The sequence below is a fragment of the Oncorhynchus tshawytscha genome, linkage group LG13 (genome assembly GCF_018296145.1).
Source record: "Oncorhynchus tshawytscha isolate Ot180627B linkage group LG13, Otsh_v2.0, whole genome shotgun sequence".
Classification (NCBI taxonomy): domain Eukaryota; kingdom Metazoa; phylum Chordata; class Actinopteri; order Salmoniformes; family Salmonidae; genus Oncorhynchus; species Oncorhynchus tshawytscha.
In genome coordinates, this window is record NC_056441.1 from 12661711 (window position 1) to 12687119 (window position 25409).

At 41.8% G+C, this 25409-nt stretch overlaps 1 protein-coding gene across 2 annotated transcripts; it reads right to left on the reverse strand.

Annotated features, from left to right (window-relative positions):
* Window positions 1-51: 51 nt before the first annotated feature.
* Window positions 52-25404, reverse strand: LOC112264326 (diacylglycerol O-acyltransferase 1). Of its 2 annotated transcripts, none has more exons than XM_024440853.2 (17): window positions 24932-25404; window positions 24400-24487; window positions 10208-10248; window positions 9892-9977; window positions 9571-9623; window positions 8984-9089; window positions 8682-8810; window positions 5628-5702; window positions 5345-5448; window positions 4848-4886; window positions 4629-4670; window positions 4483-4527; window positions 3184-3296; window positions 2876-2941; window positions 2579-2666; window positions 2452-2457; window positions 52-2322 (listed from the first exon to the last, which is right to left on the reverse strand). In XM_024440853.2, the coding sequence occupies exons 1-17, from the start codon at window positions 25183-25185 to the stop codon at window positions 2227-2229; spliced, it is 1431 nt and encodes a 476-aa protein (XP_024296621.1). In that variant the 5' UTR covers window positions 25186-25404; the 3' UTR covers window positions 52-2226. The 2 variants fall into 2 exon arrangements, with proteins under 2 accessions (XP_024296621.1, XP_024296620.1); XM_024440852.2 differs by having other exon boundaries at window positions 52-2260; window positions 2395-2457.
* Between the last annotated feature and the right edge of the window lie 5 nt (window positions 25405-25409).

Below are 25409 nucleotides of genomic sequence, written 5' to 3' on the forward strand. Positions count from 1 at the left end.
TATAGTAAACTCATGGTTATTACATTATGTACAAGAAAGCAAATAGTCAAGTTACAGATCCACAGGCAGGGTTTTATTTCATAGAAAACAATCTACTCTCACCTACATATGCAATCCTGACTTCACACTGGTATTCAAGGTTCTAGAAACATATCACCCAATAGATTGGGGGCTTAAAATAGATCTTTGAGTTACTACAGTATAAACAAACATCACATTCTGAAAATACCTCTTACCTGCCCATCAAATACACACTAATCTTGAAATTGTAAATGAGCAACCTTCCTGAATGAAAACAGTGTAAAGGAAGAATTAAAACTGAACTCAACCAATACTTATTTTCTACAATACATGACAATAGAAACTAAGCACTTTAGTTTCTCTGAAGTGAGAATACAGGCTGGATTTGGTTTGTGGCTCATGTAGAGATGTCAGGCACATGGGCATGAATGAGTAGGCCCTTTGCTGAAGAAAAAAAGGCATGTATAGTCCTATATATGGTCCTACTGAACATGAAGGGTTGAGGGCTAACTAGACCACAGTTCCAGTATACTAGTGACAAAACAAAGGATCAGTGCAGGTCTGGAATGGCGTAAAGGGATACATGCATACTGTATGTTTGGTACAACACAATATGCTTGTTACTGTTTGGATCACCAGCATCTTTTTAATAGGATGGCAATATTGGCATATAAAACATCAACTTATTTTACAATACATTGTACTTAAGCTCTGATGCTCTTTGAATATATCTTGAGCACTCCTATTTAGTACATTTTTGGGGGGAGGGGTAGATCAGTTATTGCAGATTGTGACTTTAGGTAAATATATTTTCCTCCTAACTACCACCCCTTCCCTAATTGGAGGAAACTAATGGACAACCATGTTTAGGCTTCTACACAGTTTGTTTTTAGTCCCCCCATATTAACTGTGCCGTTTCAAAGTTCTGAACCTTTTCTATTCTCAGTTTACAGATTAAATATTTTTTTTGCCAAGAGTGTTATTATTGATCGATTTGACTGACTTTTAAATCCCCCAGCAGTGCTATTTGCTGAGTTAAATTGCAACATTTACCTGGAGGAGTTTTTAGCCATTCCTGAACCTGTGACCAAAAACAAGCTACATATGGACAGTACCAAAACAAATGATAATGATTGTCTCTTCGCAGCACAATATGCAGAGCTGGGATGGTTGTATCCCCTATAACATTCTATTGGGTTGCAAGAATTTTGTATAATCATTAATTGAAAAAAGTTTTGAATCCGACGTTTTGTGTATCAGTTCATAAACATGTGCCATGGAATCGGTACATCTCTTCCTAGCGATTTTGCAATATGGCACAGCTGTACATTTCTTGGTCCTTAAAATGAAACTGGTATACTTTCTATTTACCACAATTTGTCTTTAACGCAGCGCCGACAGACAAGTTCCTTACTTTCTCCCCCTTCTACTTGCCTCTTCCATTTGTGGTAATGCTGCAATTAGTTGGTTGTAATGGAGTAGAACAGACATTTCCATATTTTTCTTAGCTGCATGTGCAACATCTCCACCAGTTCCATTTATATAATTTAAAGATTATAGCAAAAAAAAAAAAAAAATGTTTATTAGCAAACAGCATGCATTGTAGTGCAAACACATTACAGTTTCACAAGTGTAATAACAGATTTGGCTTGACTTATGCACAATACAGGTGACTGGTTATTACTGCAGCCACATGAGTTCACACAACTTCAAATAAATTACTCCGGTCATTTAATCAAAGGCAAAAGACGTGTCAAACGCATGAGAAAAAGCAGCACACCGATAGTAAGGTTTATCTATAGGAATGTCTGCGTTGATCTTCATAATTGTAGACTAAGTAAGAAACAGACAAAAGGCCTACAAAAATGTTCTCTAGTTTTGTCAGGGCAGTGTTTCACAGCAATGATAGGACGGGAGCCAAGTCTCTCTGATGTATAAGTGCATTAGATATTGTTTCTGGAAGCCAAACTATTTACTTAGTGTAAAATTCTTACTATTCAGTCAAGCTTCATATTTCCCTTTCAAAGTAAACATTTGACATTCAATTTGTCCTTTAGTATAATGTATTGCGCCTCTGCTTGCGACCAACTGTTCATGATTGTGACATGTAATGTATTACATAGTAGTCGTGGACGTACATCAGCACGGCGACGGGCTGGCCAATGATGAGCGAGATCCAGACCGCAGCGTTGCCATGGTTACCTCTCAGGAAGCGGCCGACAAACCAGGCGAGTGGGATCTGAAAAGGTCAGTTTTAGGGGGAAACCGTCCTTGAACTCTAAAGCCAGGTCCTTTAAAAACCTGTGTGTGTAATCATTAACAAAGGACCATGTCACCCAAATCCACTGTTTGATAATGAAAAGGTTGTCTGACCTGAGACATCATGCCCATAAACGCCCACAGTCTGAACATTTTCAGAGGAACGCTCACCAAGTACTGAAAGAGAGGGAGGAGGACTATTACACAGTGCAGCCTTTAACACTGAAATGTAAAATCAGGTAAGTCAAGTGTGAAACCATGAGTCAGTGTGTGTTCGATGACAGCCACCCACACGAACCTCGTGAAAGAAGGCGGAGACCAGGAAGACAGCCGTCTGGGCGACCCACTTATTCACTCCCCTCCTCATGATGGGCTTGTAAAAGTGGCTGTGGAGAATGGATGATGAAAATAAATTATTTATTAGTTTGGAACTGTAGACAGTAACCAAGAGTGTACTTTACAGTAGATCTTAAAAGCATCCGTTATAATGTCACAGAAGGTTACGGCACTTAGTGAACACGCACACTGCCATAAAGTCAGTGCTGTAGGTGGTGGTGTTGTTCCAATCAATGTTATTTCTTCAACTCCTACTCACCGGAGGCACCACTTGTGCACAGGAATGTTCCAGTTAGACCAGAAGTAAGTGACCGTCTCAGAGTTCCTACAAAACAACATGTGACTGGCTCAGAGAGACAAAGTTGCAACTGTATATGACATGGAGGGAAAGGATGTGCAGAGCAGCCTTGCTCAAAGTAAAACTTTTTTTTTGACTAAGCTATTTTAGTATTACATCTATCACTACATGTAACCCAAACACATGGTACAATTCACATGGTATCACTGCACGAATAACACAAACTTAAAAACAAATACAAAGCTAACTGGAAATCAACATCCACTTACCACCAGTCCCGGTAAAACTCCCTGTCTCCAAACTGCATCAGCTCAGCTACGAAGTTCATGGAAGAGTGGAAAAACCAATAGAAAAAGATGAGCCAGATTAAATGATTGGGAACCTGTTGGGGTAGAGGGGAGAGGAGAGGAAGCCTTGTGCCATTAGACAGTCTGGACATGAAGGATTATGTACATACAGTACCAGTCAAAAGTTTGGACACCTACTCATTCAAGGGTTTTTCTTTATTGTAGAATAATAGTAAAGAAATCAAAGCTATGAAATAACACATGGAATCACGTAGTAACCAAATATTTTATTTGAGATTCTTCAGAGTAGCCACCCTTTTCCTTTTGACAGCTTTGCACACTTGGCATTTAACTTTTTTTTAACTACATGATTCCATACGTGTTATTTCATAGTTTTGATGTCTTCACTTTTATTCTACAATGTAGAAAATAAAAACTTTTGAATGGTACTGTATGTGTTATATATATTTGATGAAAGACAAAACTATGAAATAACACTTGTGTATCTTATTTCATCAAACAGTGTCCTTAAAGCATCAGTCAAACTCAGTACATATATACTGAACAAAAATAGAACACACAGCATGCAACATTTTCAAAGACTTCACTGAGTTACAGTTTATATAAGGAATTGAGTCAATTGAAATAAATGAATTAGGCCCTAATCTATGCATTTCACATGACTGGGCAGGGGTGCATAGGACCACCCACTTGGCAGCCAGACCCAGCCAATCAGAATGAGTTTTCCCCCACAAAAGGGCTTTATTACAGACAGAAATACTCCTCAGAAATTATCTGGTGGACATTCCTCCAGTCAGCATGCCAATTGCACACTCCCTCAAAACGAGACATCCGTGGCATTACGTGACAAAATTGCACATGTTAAAGTGGCCTTATTGTTCCCAGCACAAGGTGCACCTGTGATAATGCAGTTTAATCAGCTTCTTGATATGCCACACCTGTCAGATGGATGGAATATCTTGGCAAAGGAGAAATGCTCACTAACAAGGGTGTTAACAAATTTGTACACAATTTGACAGAAATAAGCTTTTTGTGCATATAGAACATTTCTGGGATTTTTTTATTTCAGCTCATGAAACATGGGACCAACACTTTACATTTTGCGTTTAGATTTTTGTTCGGTGTAGTTCATTTTATTAAAACAGTCTATTTATGGGGGGAATCTACTTTGTCAATTTGAGATTTTTTTTGGGGGGGGGCGGTGGGGACAGCCCTAATGGAGACATGGGTTTAGGTTATGTGGTCTGTATTTGTACTCACAGCCAGTTTCAACATGCGCTCCATCATTCTGGAAAAGTCCATATCCTGCCATAGAGGGTACATGAAACTAAGTCACCCCCCAAGTACAAAGGAATGGAGCAGTTGAATAGACAGGAGTCCAACAGACAACGGATGTTCATATTTACCTGGAATGGTTTCATGGAATTCTGAATCGTCGGCACTATCCACTGAAAAAGAATAACATCTAGATTAGTGCATCTTTGAGACATGGTTAACATAAAAGTGTATCTTGTGATAATAAAGTCACCAATTACTCAAAATAATTTTAATCTGGTTTGATGAGTGAAAATACACCAAATAGTAACAAAGGTAATGTCAGTATGGATAACACATCATGAACGTACCTGTTGTACCAATCCAATCAGTAACTGTATGAAGAAAAGCTGGAAAAGATTTTAGATCAGTTTTTAGATGACACAGCATCTTTAAAATGTATTAAAAGGGGCAATCAGCAGTTGTGACATCAATTTTTTAGATTTATGATATGTACCCATTGATTCTTGAAGAATGTAACTTAATAAATGCCTCATGAGATTAGTTTGTTTTAGTCCAATGTTTGTAAACAAAGTGAATGCAAACAAACACTGCATAGCCTCAAAACATGGTCAAAAAAATAACATTGATGGGACGTTCTTGCATCCATAGCGCCATCTATGAATTTGAGAGTGATTACATATCTCCAGTCCCATCTCTCAGCTTTTTACTGAAACAGTTGTGGGGAAAAACACTAACTGCGAATTGGCCCTTTAAAATATGTTTTCATGATCGCACTGTGTATTATTTAGGGTGTATGTATGCAAATAGCACAGCTCTGTTTTCCTGATATGATCTTTGACCTCACCATCTCAAAGAGTCTCCTCAACAGGAAGCTCTTGCGTATCCGTGGTGACCGGGGGAAGTTCAGCTCATAGCAGAGTGTTGGGGCAAACACAAAGTAATATATATCTGTGGAGGGAGGACAGCGAAACACACACAATAAATTTCATTCATCTTACACATTGTCTTTTCAAGAATTTTGTATGTAAAAAATAGTTTGGGGATTTTATGGATTTATTTTTTTTCCCCCAACTGTACATTGCAACTAGCTACTAGTCATTATGTTCTGCATCTCTTTCTGTTCTGACCTCTGTGTGTGAGATTCCCAGGGTAGGACACATGAGAATGTACAGCTGATCCATTTGACTGGGCCACAGATGGACCTATGGGGGCATAGAAAGTGTGGATGGAAAAAAAGTATTATTTCTGACAGCAGTACTTCTATACAACCAATAGATGGCGATGGCAGAACAGTAACTTTTCAGAAAGTGTGACATTGCTGCATACATGAGGGTGCATCTAATCATCTGTGTGTGTTCGTATTTATTCAGGGGGCAAAATATACATATTTAAACAAACGCTGAAAGCTTTTCGCAGTAAACAACAGCCCAGCCAAAGAAACAGGTCACAGAAGTTACTCATACAGCTAATTAAATACCCGTCTATTTCTCCTCACATCACATGCATTTTGGAGAGGTCAGCGTAATTATCCTGGGATAGCCAATCAGATCTCAGCCAGCATCCGTGTTATCGAGGGTGCAAATTGAGAGAAGACCCAGAGCTGTGTGTAAGTGTGAGAGTGAGTATGTCAACATTCTAATTTGGCGATGCTATCCAGTTGACATAATTACACTAGCAGCACTGGAGTAAAGATCACAAATACCAATAATGTCAACCAGGTAGAGTATTATCCTCTGGAGGGTGTCCTGTAGAAAGATGGCAGCCATAGAATTTGAAGCACCTCTAACATTTTTGGCTATTTGTGCTTTTACTTAAATGAATTTGTCCTAATTACGCACACACACAGCAAGTAAGGTAGGTAGTATGAAGGTAAACCTGTATGCCAAGTTCATCTCAGCCTATATTGCCTTCACGTTTTTGGCCCTGACGGAGATATGGATTTCCCCAGAGAACACTGCTACTCCAGCTGCTCTCGTCATCTGACTATGTGTTCTCTCATAGTCCGAGAGCATCTGGTCGTCGCGGTGGTGGCACAGGGCTATTAATTTCTCTTAAATAGCGATTTTCTCTTTCCCCCCCCCCCCTCTCTCTCAACTGTCACTCTCATTTGAATTCCATGCAGTTACGGTCACTTCTCTCAAGCTTAACATTATTGTCATCTATCGCCCACCAGGTGCCCACAATGACATTGACACCTTGATCAGCTAATTTCCCAACGATGGCTCACCACTAATCGTACTGGGCAACTTCAACATACCGACACCTTTCCACTCCTTTCCTCTTTTGACCTCACCCTTTCCCCAATCACAATGTAGGCAATATGCTTGACCTCACCCTTTCCCCAATCACAATGTAGGCAATTTGCTTGACCTCACCTTAATGTCTCTGGAAATGACTTTGTTTCCTTTTCTCTCCATCAACCCTACCTACTCAGCCCCTACCCAGATGGTCATGTGTCGCTGCAATCTTCACTCTCTCTCTTCCACTACTTTCTCCTCTTCTATCCTATCCTCTCTCCCTTCTGCTAAATCCTCGTCCTTCCTGTTTCCTGACTCTTCGACCCTACTCTCCTCCCTTACCGCATCTTATGACTCTCACTGTCCTTTCCTCCCGGCCGGCTCGACCTTCCACTCCCACTTCATTGCCGAGTCCTTCACTGCGTGCTAACAGGACTGCGGGCAGCTGAGCGGAAATGGAGGAAAACTACCGGAGGACCGATCATCCTTCCACTCCCTCCTCTTCCTCAGTATCCGCTGCTAAAGCCACTATCATTCTACATTTAAATATTCTGTCGCCAACCCTGGGAAACTCTTCTCCATCCTCCGGAATCCTCCCTCTCCCTCCGTGGACGAAGTCCGCTACTCATTCACTAAGCCTACTGAGCCCACTCACACAGATCTACCCCACTTGACCCCATTCCCCTCCTCCCATTGCGCACTTCCCTTATCAAGTCATCCTTGACCACATCCCCTCTAACATGGCCAGAGTCCCCTCCCTTCTCAAGAAACCAACACTTGACCCCCTTTCACGTCAAAAACTACAGAGCGGTATCCCTAATTTATTTTCTTTCAAAAACACGTGAGCATCTCTGACCAACTCTCTCGTTATCTCTCTCAGAATGATCTTCTTGACCCTAACCAGCCAGGCTTCAAGACGGTTCACTCAACCGAGACCGTTCTCTTCTGTATCACAGAGCCTCTCCACTGCCAATGCTCTCTCCTCATACTCCTAGATCTATCCGCTGCCTTTGACAACTTGAACCATCAGATCCTCCTCTCCACCCTCTCAGGCTCTGCACACTCCTGGATTACATCCTACCTGAAAGGTCGCTCACCAGTTGGCGTGGAGCGGATCTGTGTCTGCACCACTGGTGTCCCCCAAGTGTTCTCCTCTTTACACCAAGTCACTCAGCTCCGTCATATCCTCACATGGTCTCTCCGATCATTGCTACACGGATGACACTTAACTACTCTTCTCCTTCCCCTTATCTGACGCCTGGGTGGTGACACATCTCAGCTTGGATGTCAGCCCGCCACAAGCTCAACAAAACGGAACTGCTCTTCCTCTTGGGAAGACCTGCCCGCTCCAAGATCTCTCCATCACGGTTGACAACTCCACGGCGTCCCCCTCCCAGAGTGCAAAGAACCTTGGCGTGACCCTGGACAACACCCGGTCGTTCTCTGCAAACATCAGTGACTCGCTCCTGCAGGTTCATGCTCTACAATATCCGTAGAGTACAACCTTTCCTCACGCAGGAAGTGGCGCAGGTCCTAATCCAGGCCCTTGTCATCTCTCGCCTAAACCACTACAACTCGCTGTTGGTTGGGCTCCCCGCTTGTGCAATCAAACCCCTGCAACTTATCCAGAATGTGTGTTCAACCTTCCTACCCCCCGAAATGTCTGAAACCCTACCTCTTTGAAGAGTATCTTAAATAACTGCCACGGTACCCCCGACACACCCCACCCCAAAAAAGGTCACTTGTCTTTTCCTACTAACACTGACTTTGCTGATAGATACTTTGTTGAGGGAAAATGTACATGATTTGATGAATTGTCTCACCAAGCTATGTTAAGATGAATGCACCAATTGTAAGTCGCTTTGGATAAGAGCGTCTGCTAAATGACTAAAATGTAAAGTTAGACAGTGTTACTACTGGTCATTAGTGGTCAGTAGTACTCACATGAATGGGAGCGGGTCAGGGTGCGGGCTTTGGTATGTCTAATCTCTCTGCACCACATGTTAACGTCTTTATAGGAGTACAGCTTCATGAAGAGGATGGTGTACACACCCAGGGCAAAGACTCCACCAGCTGGACAAGACAAAAATTATTATCATCAAGCTTTACAAAACTATGTGTCTCTTAAATACATCCACTCTGAGAAAAGCCTTTAGTCTTTTTGATCAAGAAATATTTGAAGCCTAGACACATTAGATCTATGTATATGACCATGCAGTGTAAGCATCATGATCAGGCCATCTCACCTGGGGTCATGGAGGTCAGCGTGAGCACAGTGGCTGATGGGAAACAGAGGAGGGTAGTCAGATTGACCAAGTAAAGGAATGTTCCAGTCATCTCTGAGATGGTGCCCTGCAGAGCAACAGGAATTAAAAGCATTGTTAACACAGTGGCCTGAGCACAGGATTACAATTAAAATTATTTGGGATCTCTGTGGGACTGGGGTGGTCTAAAACAGCTGCCTCCAGAATACATGTACCAGTGAGGCTGTGGGTTCGGATCCAGCCCACACCTTCTAGTACATCCTTTCCCCTCTCCCACCTTTCCTGTCAGTCTTTCACTGACCTATTTAATAAATATTAGGAGGGTGAAATACAATATAATCCTTATCTAACAAAAAACAACTAGTGTCCTTCCAAAGACACAAAGAACAGCCCATGTTGTCAACTAGCTAGAGGAGCCACATTGGTTTTGATTAGAGGAAAATGCTGCCCCCCTCCATTTCCAGCTAACAGATGTCTGAAATGCTTGTGTTCACGAGCAACAGAGAGATTAGTAAGATTTCACAGTGCATCGTTCACATTAGTCCCAGACATTATGGCACGACACTCACCACAGATAGCTTCCGCTCCGTGTACAAAGCTGCCATTATGAACACGTTGGAGACTGCAGGAGAGGAAAAATAAAAATACAGACTCTGGTACTCAACAAAAGACAGCCGTATAATATTACTACAATGTTGTTCCAAAATGAGTACATTTGCCCACACTTGGTGGAAAAACACTTGATGGTATTTTAAACTGGTATAGACTCAGGTTGCTAAGCAACAAAAGCCAGACAATGAGCTATTCAAATAAATAGATTTTGGAAGATGTACAAGCACCACAATAACACAGTTAGCATGCCAAAGAGGAAACAGATTTAAGCTATATACCAATGACAAGGCATGGTGCAGGCCAGCTATATGGGTCTTTTAAGAACAGTGAAACAACTTGGATGGGGTCCACCAATATCCCATATCTATCAGAGAGAGGGAAAGAGAAGAAAAAAAAGTCACATGGATGGATATTTTTGTTCACAAGGAGATGGTTATGAGAGGCTTCCTACAGAAGCTGCGGTCAAAATGAATGGATCTGCAGTCGTGATGGGAGACACAGTTAGGATCTCAGTGATAAACAAATAACGATATAGAAGTTTAACATAGCCTAGACTAATAGTTATTTGGGGTGCCTATAGCTGCACATACTTACTTTAGGAGATTCTCCAGGAAAAGGCGTGCATTGCTCAAGACCTGCAATTGAAGAGATTTTGTAAATCAGTGTGTGGCAGGTAGCCTAGCGCTTAAGAGCATTGGGCCAGTAATCAAAATGTGCCCTTGAGCAAGGCACTTAACCCTAATTGTTCCTGTAAGTCTGTCTGGATAAGAGCGTTTGTTAAAGATTAAAATATAAATGTAAAATGTGCTTTAGGGCTGACCCCATTTAGTCGACTGGTCGATTGTTTAGTTAATAGGCTGTTGGTAGACCAACATTTTTTTTTTGTCGATCAATGGCAAATATATATATTTGGCACCTGTCGGAGTGGACTAATCCATTTCAGTCTGCGGGGATGACACACCAGTAGTATATTCACCATAATTTCTAATCTACAATGTTTGTTTGGTTATGGAAAATTATTTTAATGCATTCAATATTATTATTATTATTACACTCTTACCGTTGTCATTGAGGTGTGGACATGTTTGCAGAACGCATAACCTAGGCTACATTTGTGAGAAAAAGTTGATTTAATTCCATTTGTGAGTTGTCATTTTATTAATTGTCTTTTGTTTGGATCGCTCCTGTCAATCTTGAGAAAGGACACAAACACAGTTGATTACGTATAGACTAGGCCTACCTCAAATCAAATCACATGTTATCACATACACTTATTTAGCAGATGTTATTGGTCACATACACATTTATCAGATGTTATGCTTGTGTTCCTAGCGCCAACTGTGCAGTAGTATCTAACAATTCACAAATCTAAAAGTAAAAGAATGGAATTAAGAAATATATAAATATTAGGATGAGCAATGTCTGAGTGGCATTGACTAAATACAGTAGAACACAGTATATACATATGAAATTAGTAAAACTGTATGTAAACATTATTAAAAGTGATGAGTGTTCCATTATTAAAGTGGCCAGTGATTCCATGTCTATGTACATAGGGCGGCAGCCTCTACGGTGCAGGGTTACGTAACCGGGTGGTAGCCGGCTATTTAACACGCTGATAGCCTTGAGAGAAGCTGTTTTTCAGTCTCTTGGTCCCAGCTTTGATGCACCTGTACTGACCTTGCCTTCTGGATGATAGTGGGGTGAACAGGCCGTGGCATGAGTGGTTGCTGTTCTTGATGATCTTTTTGGCCTTCCTGTGACATCGGGTGCTGTAGGTGTCCTGGAGGGCAGGCAGTGTGCACCCGGTGATGCGGGCGGTGATACAGCCCGACAGGATGCTCTCAATTGTGTATCTGTAAAATTTTGGAGGGTCTTAGGGGCCAAGCCAAATTTCTTCAGCCTCCTTCACCACACGGTCTGTGTTGGTGGACCATTTCAGATTGTCAGTGATGTGTACGCAGGAGAACTTGAAAATGTCCACCTTCTCCACTGTGGTCATGTCGATGTGGATAGGGGCATGCTCCCTCTGCCTTTTCCTGAAGTTCACGATCAGCTCCTTCGTTTTGTTGAGGGAGAGGTTATTTTCCTGGCACTACACCTCCTCCCTGTAGGCTCTCTCATTGTTGGTAATCAGGCCTAGTACTGTTGTGTCATCTGCAAACTTGATGATTGAGTTGGAGGTGTGCATGGCCACGCAGTCTTGGGTGAACAGGAGGGGGTTGAGAACGTACCCTTGAGGATCAGCGAAGTGGAGAGGTTGTTTCCTACCTTCGCCACCTGGGGGGCGGCCCGTCAGGAAGTCCAGTATCCAGTTGCACAGGACGGGGTTCAGACTCAGGGCCTCAAGCTTGGAGTGTACTATGGTGTTGAATGCTGAGCTAGTCAATGAACAGTATTCTGATGTAGGTATTCCTCGTCCAGATGGGATAGGGCAGTGTGCAGTGCGATGGCGAATACACAGTCTGTGGATCTATTGGAGCGGTAAGGAAATTGAAGTGGGTCTAGGGTGTCGGGTAAGGTAGAGGTGACATGATCCTTAACTAGCCTCTCAAAGCACTTCATGATGACGGAAGTGAGTGCTACTGGGCGATAGTCATTTATTTCAGTGACCTTTGCTTTCTTGGGTACAGGAACAATGGTGGACATCTTGAAGCAAGTGGGAACAGACTGGGATAAGGAGAGAATGAATGTCTGTAAACACTCCAGCCAGCTGGTCTGCGCATGCTCTGAGGACATGGCTAGTGATGCCGTCTGAGCCGACAGCCTTGCTAGGGTTAACACGGTTAAATGTCTTTTTCATGGCGGCCATGGAGAACATATTTAGCTTGTCTGGGAGCATGATGGTGTCTGCGACGTGGCTGGTTTTCCCTTTGTAATCTGTGATTGTCTGCAGACCCTGCCACATACCTGGCCTGCGCACAAATATAGGCCTATAAATGTTCCCATTTGGGAATCTGATACCATTTCCAATTGTCTTAACTCACCATCACCGTGGAGCTTCTCAAAGTCATTTTTTCTTTGCCTCAAACAGCAAGTAAACAAAGTCTGTTTTTACATGAATTGCGAATGACAATAGTTCTCAACGTAAACAATATTTAACATCTTTCCAACCCTCTCCAATGTTGATAGCACAAGCTTTGTGCAGACCAAGTTAATAGTTGATACGATGTTTCATGTTCCTTGCAGATAGGTCATGTGTAGCCAATGTGATTTATAGGATTTTATTTTTATTTTTTAAAAATCAGGATACCTTCTACCTGTGGGCTGCAATGTTTGTATTTGGTGGCTTTATGGAAGCTATTTTTACATATTGGCAATATAAAAGTTAGTTTTAGATTTGAATAATTTTCATTTACATAGAGTTTTGATTAAACCCATGACAATGATTTTGAGATGGTGTGGTGCAATGACAGAATGCTACCATCTACCACAAACGGTTACAGCATAAGCTCGTAACTTTTCAAGGAAGAACCACGGTATGATGACCTTATTATAAATTAAATGAAACTGTTCCACAAAAATGTGCAAATGAAAATCATAACTGGCACGCAGATCCCTATAAATGGTACGATAACCTTTTCCATTTGGCGTGCCAAGTTGCCGACCGCTGGTGTAGCCTATGACCCTGTACATTACATTGGTGTAACCTATTACCCTGCACACATCTCAATTCAACGGCTCAGACACAAGAGGTATGTGGCAGGGTCTACAGTCAATCACGGACTACAGGAAGAAACCCAGCCCAGTCACGGACCAGGATGTCTTGCTCCCAGGCAGACTAAATAACTTTTTTGCCCGCTTTGAGGACAATACAGTGCCACTGACACGGCCTGCAACGGAAACATGCGGTCTCTCCTTCACTGCAGCCGAAGTGAGTAAGACATTTAAACGTGTTAACCCTCGCAAGGCTGCAGGCCCAGACGGCATCCCCAGCCGCGCCCTCAGAGCATGCGCAGACCAGCTGGCCGGTGTGTTTACGGACATATTCAATCAATCCCTATACCAGTCTGCTGTTCCCACATGCTTCAAGAGGGCCACCATTGTTCCTGTTCCCAAGAAAGCTAAGGTAACTGAGCTAAACGACTACCGCCCGTAGCACTCACATCCGTCATCATGAAGTGCTTTGAGAGACTAGTCAAGGACCATATCACCTCCACCCTACCTGACACCCTTGACCCACTCCAATTTGCTTACCGCCCAAATAGGTCCACAGACGATGCAATCTCAACCACACTGCACACTGCCCTAACCCACATCTGGACAAGAGGAATACCTATGTGAGAATGCTGTTCATCGACTACAGCTCGGCATTCAACACCATAGTACCCTCCAAGCTCGTCATCAAGCTCGAGACCCTGGGTCTCGACCCCGCCCTGTGCAACTGGGTACTGGACTTCCTGACGGGCCCGCCCCCAGGTGGTGAGGGTAGGCAACAACATCTCCTCCCCGCTGATCCTCAACACTGGGGCCCCACAAGGGTGCGTTCTGAGCCCTCTCCTGTACTCCCTGTTCACCCACGACTGCGTGGCCATGCACGCCTCCAACTCAATCATCAAGTTTGCGGACGACACAACAGTGGTAGGCTTGATTACCAACAACAACGAGACGGCCTACAGGGAGGAGGCGAGGGCCCTCGGAGTGTGGTGTCAGGAAAATAACCTCACACTCAACGTCAACAAAACTAAGGAGATGATTGTGGACTTCAGGAAACAGCAGAGGGAACACCCCCCCCATCCACATCGATGGAACAGTAGTGGAGAGGGTAGCAAGTTTTAAGTTCCTCGGCATACACATCACAGACAAACTGAACTGGTCCACTCACACAGACAGCATCGTGAGGAAGGCGCAGCAGTGCCTCTTCAACCTCAGGAGGCTGAAGAAATTTCGGCTTGTCACCAAAAGCACTCACAAACTTCTACAGATGCACAATCGAGAGCATCCTGGCGGGCTGTATCACCGCCTGGTATGGCAACTGCACCGCCCTCAACCGTAAGGCTCTCCAGAGGGTAGTGAGGTCTGCACAACGCATCACCGGGGGCAAACTACCTGCCCTCCAGGACACCTACACCACCCGATGCTACAGGAAGGCCATAAAGATCATCAAGGACATCAACCACCCGAGCCACTGCCTGTTCACCCCGCTGCCATCCAGAAGGCGAGGTCAGTACAGGTGCATCAAAGCTGGGACCGAGAGACTGAAAAACAGCTTCTATCTCAAGGCCATCAGACTGTTAAACAGCCACCACTAACATTGAGTGGCTACTGCCAACACACTGTCAATGACACTGACTCTACTCCAGCCACTTTAATCATGGGAATTGATGGGAAATGTAAATATATCACTAGCCACTTTAAACAATGCTACCTTATATAATGTTACTTACCCTACATTGTTCATCTCATATGCATACGTTGATACTGTACTCTATATCATCGACTGCATCCTTATGTAATACATGTATCACTAGCCACTTTAACTATGCCACTTGGTTTACATACTTATCTCATATGTATATACTGTACTCGATATCATCTACTGTATCTTGCCTATGCTGCTCTGTACCATCACTCATTCATATATCCTTATGTACATATTCTTTATCCCCTTACACTGTGTATGACAGTAGTTTTTTTTTTGGAATTGTTAGTTAGATTACTTGCTCGTTATTACTGCATTGTCGGAACTAGAAGCACAAGCATTTCGCTACACTCACATTAACATCTGCTAACCATGTGTATGTGACAAATAAAATTTGATTTGATTTGACATTACATTGGTGTAGCCTATTACCCGGCAACGTCAGGAGCTTAAAAAGGTTGAATCTGCAAAAGGCCAGCAGCAGGTGGAAGAGGGTCATGATTTGTTCTTCTGGTATGGCTCCTCTTTAGTAATTTGTGTGTCTTAAATTTGTATTTGATTGCTGTGCTTAAAGCATCAGACAAGCACAGTAGCCTACATAGTTGATTTTATTCAAACATAGAATGTGTCTATATAAAAATACACGTGTTTAAACATTTTGACCAATTGATTGAAAGAAGAGACGACTCTTGGTCGACCAATATTGTTCTTGTTGGAGACAGCGCTAATGTGCTTTATCGATTGGAAATCATATGGGCGTGTTCACATCAAAGTTACACTGTGATAGTAAACTTAGGCTATGCCATTCTTACTAAAGGGATTCTCCAGTACTTTTGTATACTTTATGGCCAGTAGTTATGAAAGTAGCACTCATGAGCCAAAAGTTGTCCCTAAAAATGGCATACTACATCACATTATGTGCAGATTTGTGCACCACGTCATTGCTCTCCCTCTATGACTCAAATGGCGTGTGGCTGAAGCTCATTGGTTGAACTCGAATTTCTAGGGTGCTGGCCCACATGGGGTGCAGCACAGCTTCCAGAAAAACAGTTGCTTTCTACTAGAGATTTCATGTTTAATTAAGGTAAGACAGTAATTCTGCTCATTGATTATACATGTATGAACTATACGTTGACACATCCAGCCCAAAGCGGGAGGTTTCAAAAAATACTTAGTAGTCGCCAAAGTTCCGGAGCATGTCTAACTCCTCTATTGTATTGACAAAATTCATACAAACAAAATCGTATGAAGGAAAAGACATTGATCAGTAGTAATTTCTGTTCCAGGGTGTTAGTTTAGTAGTTAGAGGAATGCATACCAGTCTGGACCAGAGATAGGATCCCATCTTGATTTTGACAGGTCAAAGTCAACTGCCCCATATTGATATGAGCCATACTTAATCATCTCCATTCTATGAAGGCTGATAATCTATTCTGGCAAAAGATTACCCTGGGGACCAACCCACACAAGGCAGAGGAACTTGATCCAGTATGGCTTGTTTTTCCTCCTGTATTTTTCCAAAAAACAAACAGGAGATGAGATGTGGGATCAACAAGGGTGAAATAAATATATATATTTAATGCTAACTTTCCTCATTTCTCACAATGTACCTGTTTTCTGCTAATAACTGCTAATTTGCTCTCAGCCCCCCCCAAAAAAAAAAAAAAAATACTCAATACTACCTGTATGTTTGAGCTATAGGTCTTCACAGGTCTAATACATTTGACCCCTTCCCAAATGGACCCCGCTTTCCCACACGACCCGATATGCATAACTTATTATTTTTTAAAGGAGACCCGTTCCGAATGGACTCGAGGATAGTAAGACCCGTTCCGAAAAGGCCCGTGAAAAAAAAAAGACCAAGAGACCCGTTCAGAGAGTAGAAAAATCTCTAATTAATGAAATATATATGTAAAAAAAAAAAAAAATCTCTGGCCAAAAGGGTGTTTAGCATCCCCAGCGGCTCTGCAAGTACGGAGAGGATATTCTCCACTGCAGGCCTGCTCTCCAGGCACCATCGCATGAGCCTGAAGCCACAGACAACAATGAATGTCAAGGTAATAAAATGATTTAATACAAAGAAATGTTGTTTAAATGCTGAGGACCTAATGTCCCCGACTCCCTACCAGCCTAGTGTGTCACACTCACAATGTGTTTATTTGTAGGCTCCTGACCTATTTAGAGTGTTTATATGCTGTTTAATATGACATGTAGCCTATTTAAAAAAGGTGAGCTTCTTACATTCACCTTTTTCATGTTTATTCAAATACCTTTCATTCAAATCATATGGTTTGTTTTCAATACAAAATGGTAGGTCCAGGCAGCCACAACAATAGATGGGTGTTGGTTAAATTGTGATTTTAATGAATGGAGCCAATTTGGAGTGGCAGTTTTTTCTTCCTGTGAGTGCGGACCGCTCCATGAGCGATGAGCAGGATTTCCGAACACTCAACTCCGCTCACATACTCTGGAAGCAAGTCCCCGCAGCAATGTTCCATATTAAATGGACAGGCAGTTAACCCACTGTCCCTAGGCCGTCATTGAAAATAAGAATTTGTTCTTAACTGACTTGCCTAGTTAAAAAAAGGTATTATATATATATATATATATATATATACACACATACTTTTTAAAAGCATCAATTATACACTACATTACCAAATGTATGTGGACAACGGCTTGTCGAACATCTCATGGGTTGGTCCCCACTTTGCTACTATAACAGCCTCCACTCTTCTGGGAAGGCTTTACACTAGAGGTCAACCGATTATGATTTTTCAACTCCAATACAGATTATTGGAGGACCAAAACAAGCAAATACCGATTTTAAAAAATAAAATAAAACGTCCGATTTTTGTAATAATGACAATTACAACAATACTGAACTAACATTTATTTTAAGTTAATATAATATATAAATAAAAATCAATTTAGCCTCAAATAAATAATGAAACATGTTCAATTTGGTTTAAATAATGCAAAAACAAAGTGTTGGAGAAGTAAAAGTGCAACATGTGCCATGTAAAAAAAGCTAACGTTTGAGTTCCTTGCTCAGAACATGAGAACATATGAAAGTTGGTGGTTCATTTTAACATGAGACTTCAATATTCCAAGGTAAGAGGTTTTAGATGTTGCTTCCAGAGGCATGTTGGAACTCGGTAGTGAGTGAGACAACTTTTATGCGCTACACACTTCAGCATTCTGCGGTCCCGTTCCGTGTGCTTTGTGTGGCCTACCACTTCGTGGCGGAGCCATTGATGCTCCTAGACGTTTCCACTTCACCATAACAGCACTTCCTAATTGACCAGGGCAGCTTTAGCAGGACAGAAATGTGATGAACTGTTGGAACTTGTTGGAAAGGTGGCATCCTATGACGGTGCCACGTTGAAAGTTAGAACACTTCAGTAAGGCCAATCTCCTGCCAATGTTTGCCTACGAAGATTGCATAGCTGTGTGCTCAATTTAGGTTTTATACATCTGTCAACAGTGGGTGTGGCTGAAATAGCCAAATCCACTAATTTGAAGGGGTGTCCACATATTTTTGTATATATAGTGTAAATGACCCATTCGATATGGAAACTGCAATATTGATGGTTTATTGGCACAGCCTACATACAGTGGATAGATGGAGCCTAGGCCAGGAGCCCTTTAATAGAAAGAGAAACCTGGTTAGGCCTACATTAAGCAGCACATGCAAAGGAACAAGCCCTTTCTAACTAGCTGGGCATCATTGCGACAGAATAATATTTTCTTACGTCAGATGGCATCACTCCTACACAACGTTTGTCAGGCAGAATCTGACGTAAGACGATGTGGTAAGCCTTCTGTAAAGGATTGTTGCGTAAAGGACAGTGGACGTCATGCCCATACAAATTAATTATATTTCTATGGACATTCCTTGCTGTTAGATCTGTTTTCTAGCCCACATATCCCCTCTTGCCAGCAATTTTCCACTTGAATTTCATAATTATTCATTACCGGGTACAAAGAATATAGGGATGATTTCTGGGGAATGGCATAGCGATCATGTTTCAAAGACAGATTAATACCGGCTTTGGAAATTAGACTTCTCGCTCAGATGCTTTGAAGACGACGGGAAGCTTTTCCAGCAGTCTCTCTTCAAACAGCAATAAATGGGTGTTTATTTTTAGCTAGAAGACATGGGATTCTGTCCGCATTCATTTCAGTAATTATCATTTAAGAATTCCTCCCCTCTGTCCGTGCAAGTTAGAAATGCCATGTTCTGCCAGAAAAACGATAAAATACCCTTGAACATCCAGTCACGCTTTTGAAGGAGAACAGGAAAATGGTTATCCTCAAAAGGAAGAAATAAATTCTCACCTCAGACTGTGTCCTCACTTGACCTTAGCCTTGGGGACAGAATTAACTGGAACACATCATCTGACAAATCAAACGCTTGATGGGAGTCATGAGTGCTTTGGCCTCCCCAGCAAAGTCAACTGACAGCTAATGCCCATTGCCCACTCCATTACTGTAACAATGCCAGCAGCCTAGCATACCGTGTTTGTACTGTGTAAATTGGTTGCACCTTGCTTATCTAACCAGTGCAAACTTGACTGATCAAAACATCAGAGACCGCATTAAACCTAGCTAAAATGGACCTCCGGTTTGTCTAAAGGACCTATGCCAGAAAACTTGCTTGGCTGTGTTGTTCGACCTGTCTGCCAGTAGGCTACATGAGGCAGGTGGAGTAGTACAAGGAGTCAAAATATGTGAAGTGACACATTGTAGAGAGATTAGAGTAAGAACTCCTGTCAGACTCCTTACTGAGAGAAACAGGAGGACAACATGTTAGTGTTAAATACCCACCAGAGTCTATCTACCAAAGTGTCAAGAGAGGGGTGGTGACTGTCTTTTCTGTTACTGCTACAATGTAAAGTAAAGTTTTAGTTTGTTGATATAAGGGCACGAAAGTGATGAAGAAGTGAGTGGGTGGGTGAGTGAGAGCGAGAGAGTTGAATAAGGCAAGCTGTATAACACATGGCCAAGAAGCATCGGCTCTCGTCCTAAGTCCCTTCATAGCTCACATAACACTTCTCCCTCATAATAAAATGTGAGGCGGGAAGGGACGAGTTCCTTATTCTCTTATCAAACAGATAATCATTTAATGTTGGCCGTGCACAGGCGTAGCATTGATAAAAATCATGTTTACTATTGCTATTGAGAGCCAGCACTGAAAAGAAATGACCACACTGTTGAGTTACAACGGTTAACTACTGTATGCATGATTCTCACTGTGTAGACAACAGCACAAGAGAAGCTGAGATGATACCTAGCTGAGATAGGCAGACCAAAACAACTGCAGCTATTGGCAGGAAAGAAGAAATGTAGGCCTACTGAGAAAGATAATCAACCATCCATCCTCAAAGTTGATCAGAGTTCAGTCTGCACAGATCCAATGAATGCCCTGATTGACAGAAGAGTATTCAACACGCTATACAAAACATTTCAGTCGGAGTTCCAGAGTCTAAAAAAGACAATATGGGTCCATGCAGATTGATTTGAATAGCCCCAATATAGCTGCTCTGTTACCAGCAGCATCACTATATTCATTCTCTCTGTGGCTCTAACCTCAGGGCACCTCTCCTACCCCAACTGGCTTCCAGCTGAAATAGATCAAAGACCAGACTAACGGAGTGATGGTGGTTCACAGAGTAACCAGAGGCTTCTGCACAGCCTGCTTTATGAAAATGTAGCAGTGGCCTACTTCTGAATGTCTGTCTTCAAAACACCTTTTTCACAGAATAAATCACCTGATCTAAGCGTTTTAAGCATAAATAGGTCTAGACGATTTCAGTGGCAAAACAGGGGCCCAATCCCAGGCCTAGATTTGGTAGTTTATTTGGATCCCATTGGCTGCTGGGAAAGCAGGCGCTACTCTTCCTGGGGTCCACACAGAACATGTCATAATAATGAACATTAATAGACAAAAGCAGGTCAAGGACAGAACCCCATACATTTAAAAACACAATGCCACACAGCCTACATATCAGTACATACACACAAAATATCTATGTCAAATAGGGGAGATGTGTTGAGCCGCGAGGTGTTGTTTTTATCAGTTTTTTTTAAACCAGGTTTGTTGTTTATCTGCAAAATCTGAGCTGGAAGTGAGTTCCATGCAATCATGACTATATAATACTGCATGTTTTCTTGAATTTGTCCTGAATTTTTGGGGTCCTGGATTTGGGAACTGTGAAAAGACCACTGGTGTGTGTAAGTTGACTATGTCAACCATTTTGAATTTAACACATTAATGTTGCTTATAAAAAAACAGTGATGCAGTCAGTCTTTCCTTTTAGCCAGGAGAGTCGGGCATGCATAGTATTGATATTATCACTCCAATTACAGTGAAGAGGATCGAAGTGCATCTCTTTATCACAGACAGATCCCTCCCCATCTTTACAACCATTGAATCAATAGGGTTTGACCATGAACGGTTACAATCCTAGTTAACACCAAGTCATTTAGTCTCCTCAACTTGCACAACAGACACACCATTCATTACCAGATTCAGCTGAGGTCTAGAACTTAAGGAATGATTTGTACCATACGCAATGCTTAGTTTTAGAGATGTTCAGGACAAGTTTATTACTGGCCACCCATTCTAAAACTGACTGCAACTCTTTGTTTAGGGCTGCAGTGGTTGCTGACACGTACAGGGTTGAATCATAAACATACATAGTCACCAGGATTTCCGTTACGGAAAATGTGGCACTGGACATTTGACTGGCAACGTTTTAATTTACCAGACCCATATGCATTGGGTGCTTAACCTGATTAGGACGTCCACCCACGCTGTTCAGAATGACAGAAATCACATTTAGAATATGGTCATTCATATGAACAGAACATGCAAGTCGAGGATGCAATGATGTGCAGTCCTTCTTACCGAATTCTGGTGTACTTTGAACAGAATAACTGTCCACATGTACTTTTCCTCAGCCAACAAGCTGAGTAACGAACAGTAAAATCACTAGCCTGTCAATCTACTATCATAGAAAAGTTTATGATACCTATTCTATTGGTCAGCTTGTTGAGAAAGAAATAGCCTATTCCAAACAGACTCTGGGACAGTTGTGGGACTATAGATTCCAAATTCATACAGCCAGTAGGCCTAGGAAACATTTTTTTTTTAAACATTAAAAAGCAATAAGTCTGATGCAACAGATCAGAACGTTTAACTTTAAAATGTTGATAAACTATTATTTCTTCACATTACAAGTGCAGCAATGCGCACAAAGCAGGAGGATACATGTGAATGTTAGTTCCATAATGCAATTAGAAGGAAAACACTGTTCAAAAGGGCACTGAACATGTGAGCAGTTTCATGTGTCAGAGTTGAAAATATTATTTAGAAATTTAGAAAGATGGGAGATCTAATAGGCTACTTTGAAGCAAGGTAAGACATGCCTCATCATATGTATTAAAACATTTAGGTTTCAAACAATTAAATATGTTTTCAAAATGCATACAGCCTCTAACTCATTGCAAAGTGGTGTGTGATGCGCTGATGAAGCCTGCCTTCCGTTGCCACGTTCAAAACAACTGGGAACTCAGACTTCAGGACGTTCAAAACGACTGGGGGGGGAAGAACACAAGCTCCGACTGGGGGAAAAAAAACATTTAACGGTCATCCAACTCACAATTCCAACTCGGGAACTCTGGCCTCTTTCTAGGGACCCGGCTTTCCGACCTGAAGATCACTGAAGTCATGATTTAACCTCGTATTTTTCAGAGTTCCCAGTTGTCTTGAAAACACCACAAGATGATGCAGCAGCAGCTTTCATGCTGTCTGACAGATTTTGCAGTCAAATGTTCTGTATCTGTACACATGATAAATAAGATACATAACAAATATACTGTACACACATGCCAATTTAATTCCACTAAATTATGCAAATTAACCTACAGACCAATAAGCATGACCAGTCAAATGCATTTCCATCAATGAAAAGGTTAAAAAGCAATGGGATTTGTACTTCTCCCGGACAACTTTCCGGTGGCAATTTTATTTATCAGTTTCTTAATAAATATATATATATTTTTTTAAATAGACGAAAGCCAGCTATTACCTGCTAACGGAAACCCTAGTAGACACACTGGCTTTGCTTAATGCCAGTTGCAGGTCATTAGTAAATATAGAAAAGAGTAGAGGGCCAAGAGAGCTGCCCTGCGGTACACCACACAATGAAATGTTTTAAAGAAAACCCTGTGTTCTATATATATTGCCATATCGTGGATTCAGAGCTGAGGTTGAAAAGCCATAACAAGTTATTTTTTTAAACAAGTTGTCAATTATATCAAAGGCTATAATGAAATCTAACAGTACAGCTTCCACAATCTTCTTACTATCAAATTATTTCAACCAATCATCAGTCATTTTTGTCAGTGCAGTACATGTTGAGTGCCCTGCTCTATAAGCAGGCTGAGAGTCTGTTAGTTTGTTTACAGAGAAATAGCATTGTATCTGGTAAAAAACAAATTTTCCCAAAAGTTTGCTGTACGCTGATTGGTCAGCTGTTAGAGCCAGTAAAGTGGACTTTTCCATTCTTGGGTAGTGGAATGACTTTGGCTTCCCTCCAGGTCTGAGTACAAACATGGTTAATAATAAATAAAATAAAAAATTATATATGAGGCAATATATTTCACTACTATTCTCAGTAGCTTTTCATCTAAGTTGTCTATACCAAGTGGTTTCTCATTATTGATGGGACAACTTTTCCACTAACTTCATAGAATTCAAAATTACAATGCTTTTTTCATTATTTAGGTTTTTTTTTTATGCATGAATAGGTTGTTGGCATTTCATGCCTAAGTTTGCCAAAGAAAGTCATTAAAGTAATTGGCAACATCAGAAGGTTGTGTTATGAATAAGCCATGTGATTCAATGAATGGTGGAGTTGAATGGCTTTCTGCCCTTCATTTAATTTAAAGTATTCCAACACTTTTTTCCCATCATACTTTGTCAATTATTTTGGTTTCATAAGACAATTTCTTCTTTTTGTTCAGTTTAGTCACATCATTTCTCAATTTTACAGTAAGTTTGCCAATCAGATATGAACTCCTTTTGTGTCGTCCCACCTAACCATACAGCTTTTCAATTCCTCAATCTATAGGGCCTTAACAGCTCTAGCAGTCAGTTTCTTAATAGGCGCATGCTTATCAATAATTGGAAGGAAAAAAAGTGCATCAAGTGCAGCATGCTCCTTATTAATCACCAGACCTAATCACATCGGACCCCCCCATTAAATTTGTTTAAATATTTTTTTGCGTGTGTACCATAGAAATAGAATGATTAATATTTATATGGTGTGTACATGTCCATATGTCCTTAATCATAGGAGGTGGATGACAATTTAATGTGCAATTTCCTATGCACAGAAGGCAGGCTAGCACTTACCAGCATGACCACACACCAGTTGAGGATGCCTCTATAGTTACTGTATCCACTGGCTGAGCTGAGCAGGGACTCCTGGAGGACATGGCAGCTGGGGAGCCAGTAATAAAGAGTCGATGATTAGTTGAATCAACACACTTTGTTGTGCATCATCCAGCCAGGACCAAGATTGAGGATCACTGAATGGTGTACAGCCACTGGTGTAGCACATTTAAATTCACTGCAGAATAGCTACATGATCTGCAAATGTAGCCTATAGACATGTGGCCTAGATTTCTCTCAAACACGTAGCTAAGCAAAGTGAACATACATGGCGTAAGTGAACCTGGCTGATTAGTCTTTGGCCTCATATTATGAGGAACCTATAGTTAATACCAAAGGCCTTCAATGCATAACATTTTGGAACATTTTGAGTGACAAAAGATCAGTGACAGGCAGCTAGAACTGAAGACATCAGGGATTGAAGACGTGTCTGTGAGCTCAAAAAGCCGTGTGTTGTGCTCTACGTGTGTTATGCTTCTGTGTCACGCTTTACCTGAGTCTTTCGCAGATTGTACTCCTCTCCTGTGGTGTCCTGACCGGCTCGTGTACCTGTTTTTCCTTCTTCACCTTCCCGTTGCTGTGGCTCGGATGGCTTGGCGTTTTTTCCCCTGCGCTGCTCTGCTTGCTGCCATTGGCTTGTTTCGAATTGCCTCCCGCTGGCGTGGGGCCGATGGTTGATCTCCTTGTCCTGCCTGTCATCATGGGGACTCTGTCGTTTCTGTCGACCATTTCCGAAATTTGATACATTCAACCTTATCTTGCTGGAATTGCACTAGACGTTTCTCCCTCAAATCTCGGCTGGAAAGTCCAGCCCGTGTTGTCAGCAAGCTGTGGAGGAGCAGGCTGCAGTCCCTGTTGTAAACGTCAACATTCGGTTGATTGAGGAAGAGCGATAGTTTGTATGAGATTCTACGGCGGCTCGCTCTGTCGTCCTGAAGTGAACCGACGAGGACTTCGGGAGTTGAAGTTAT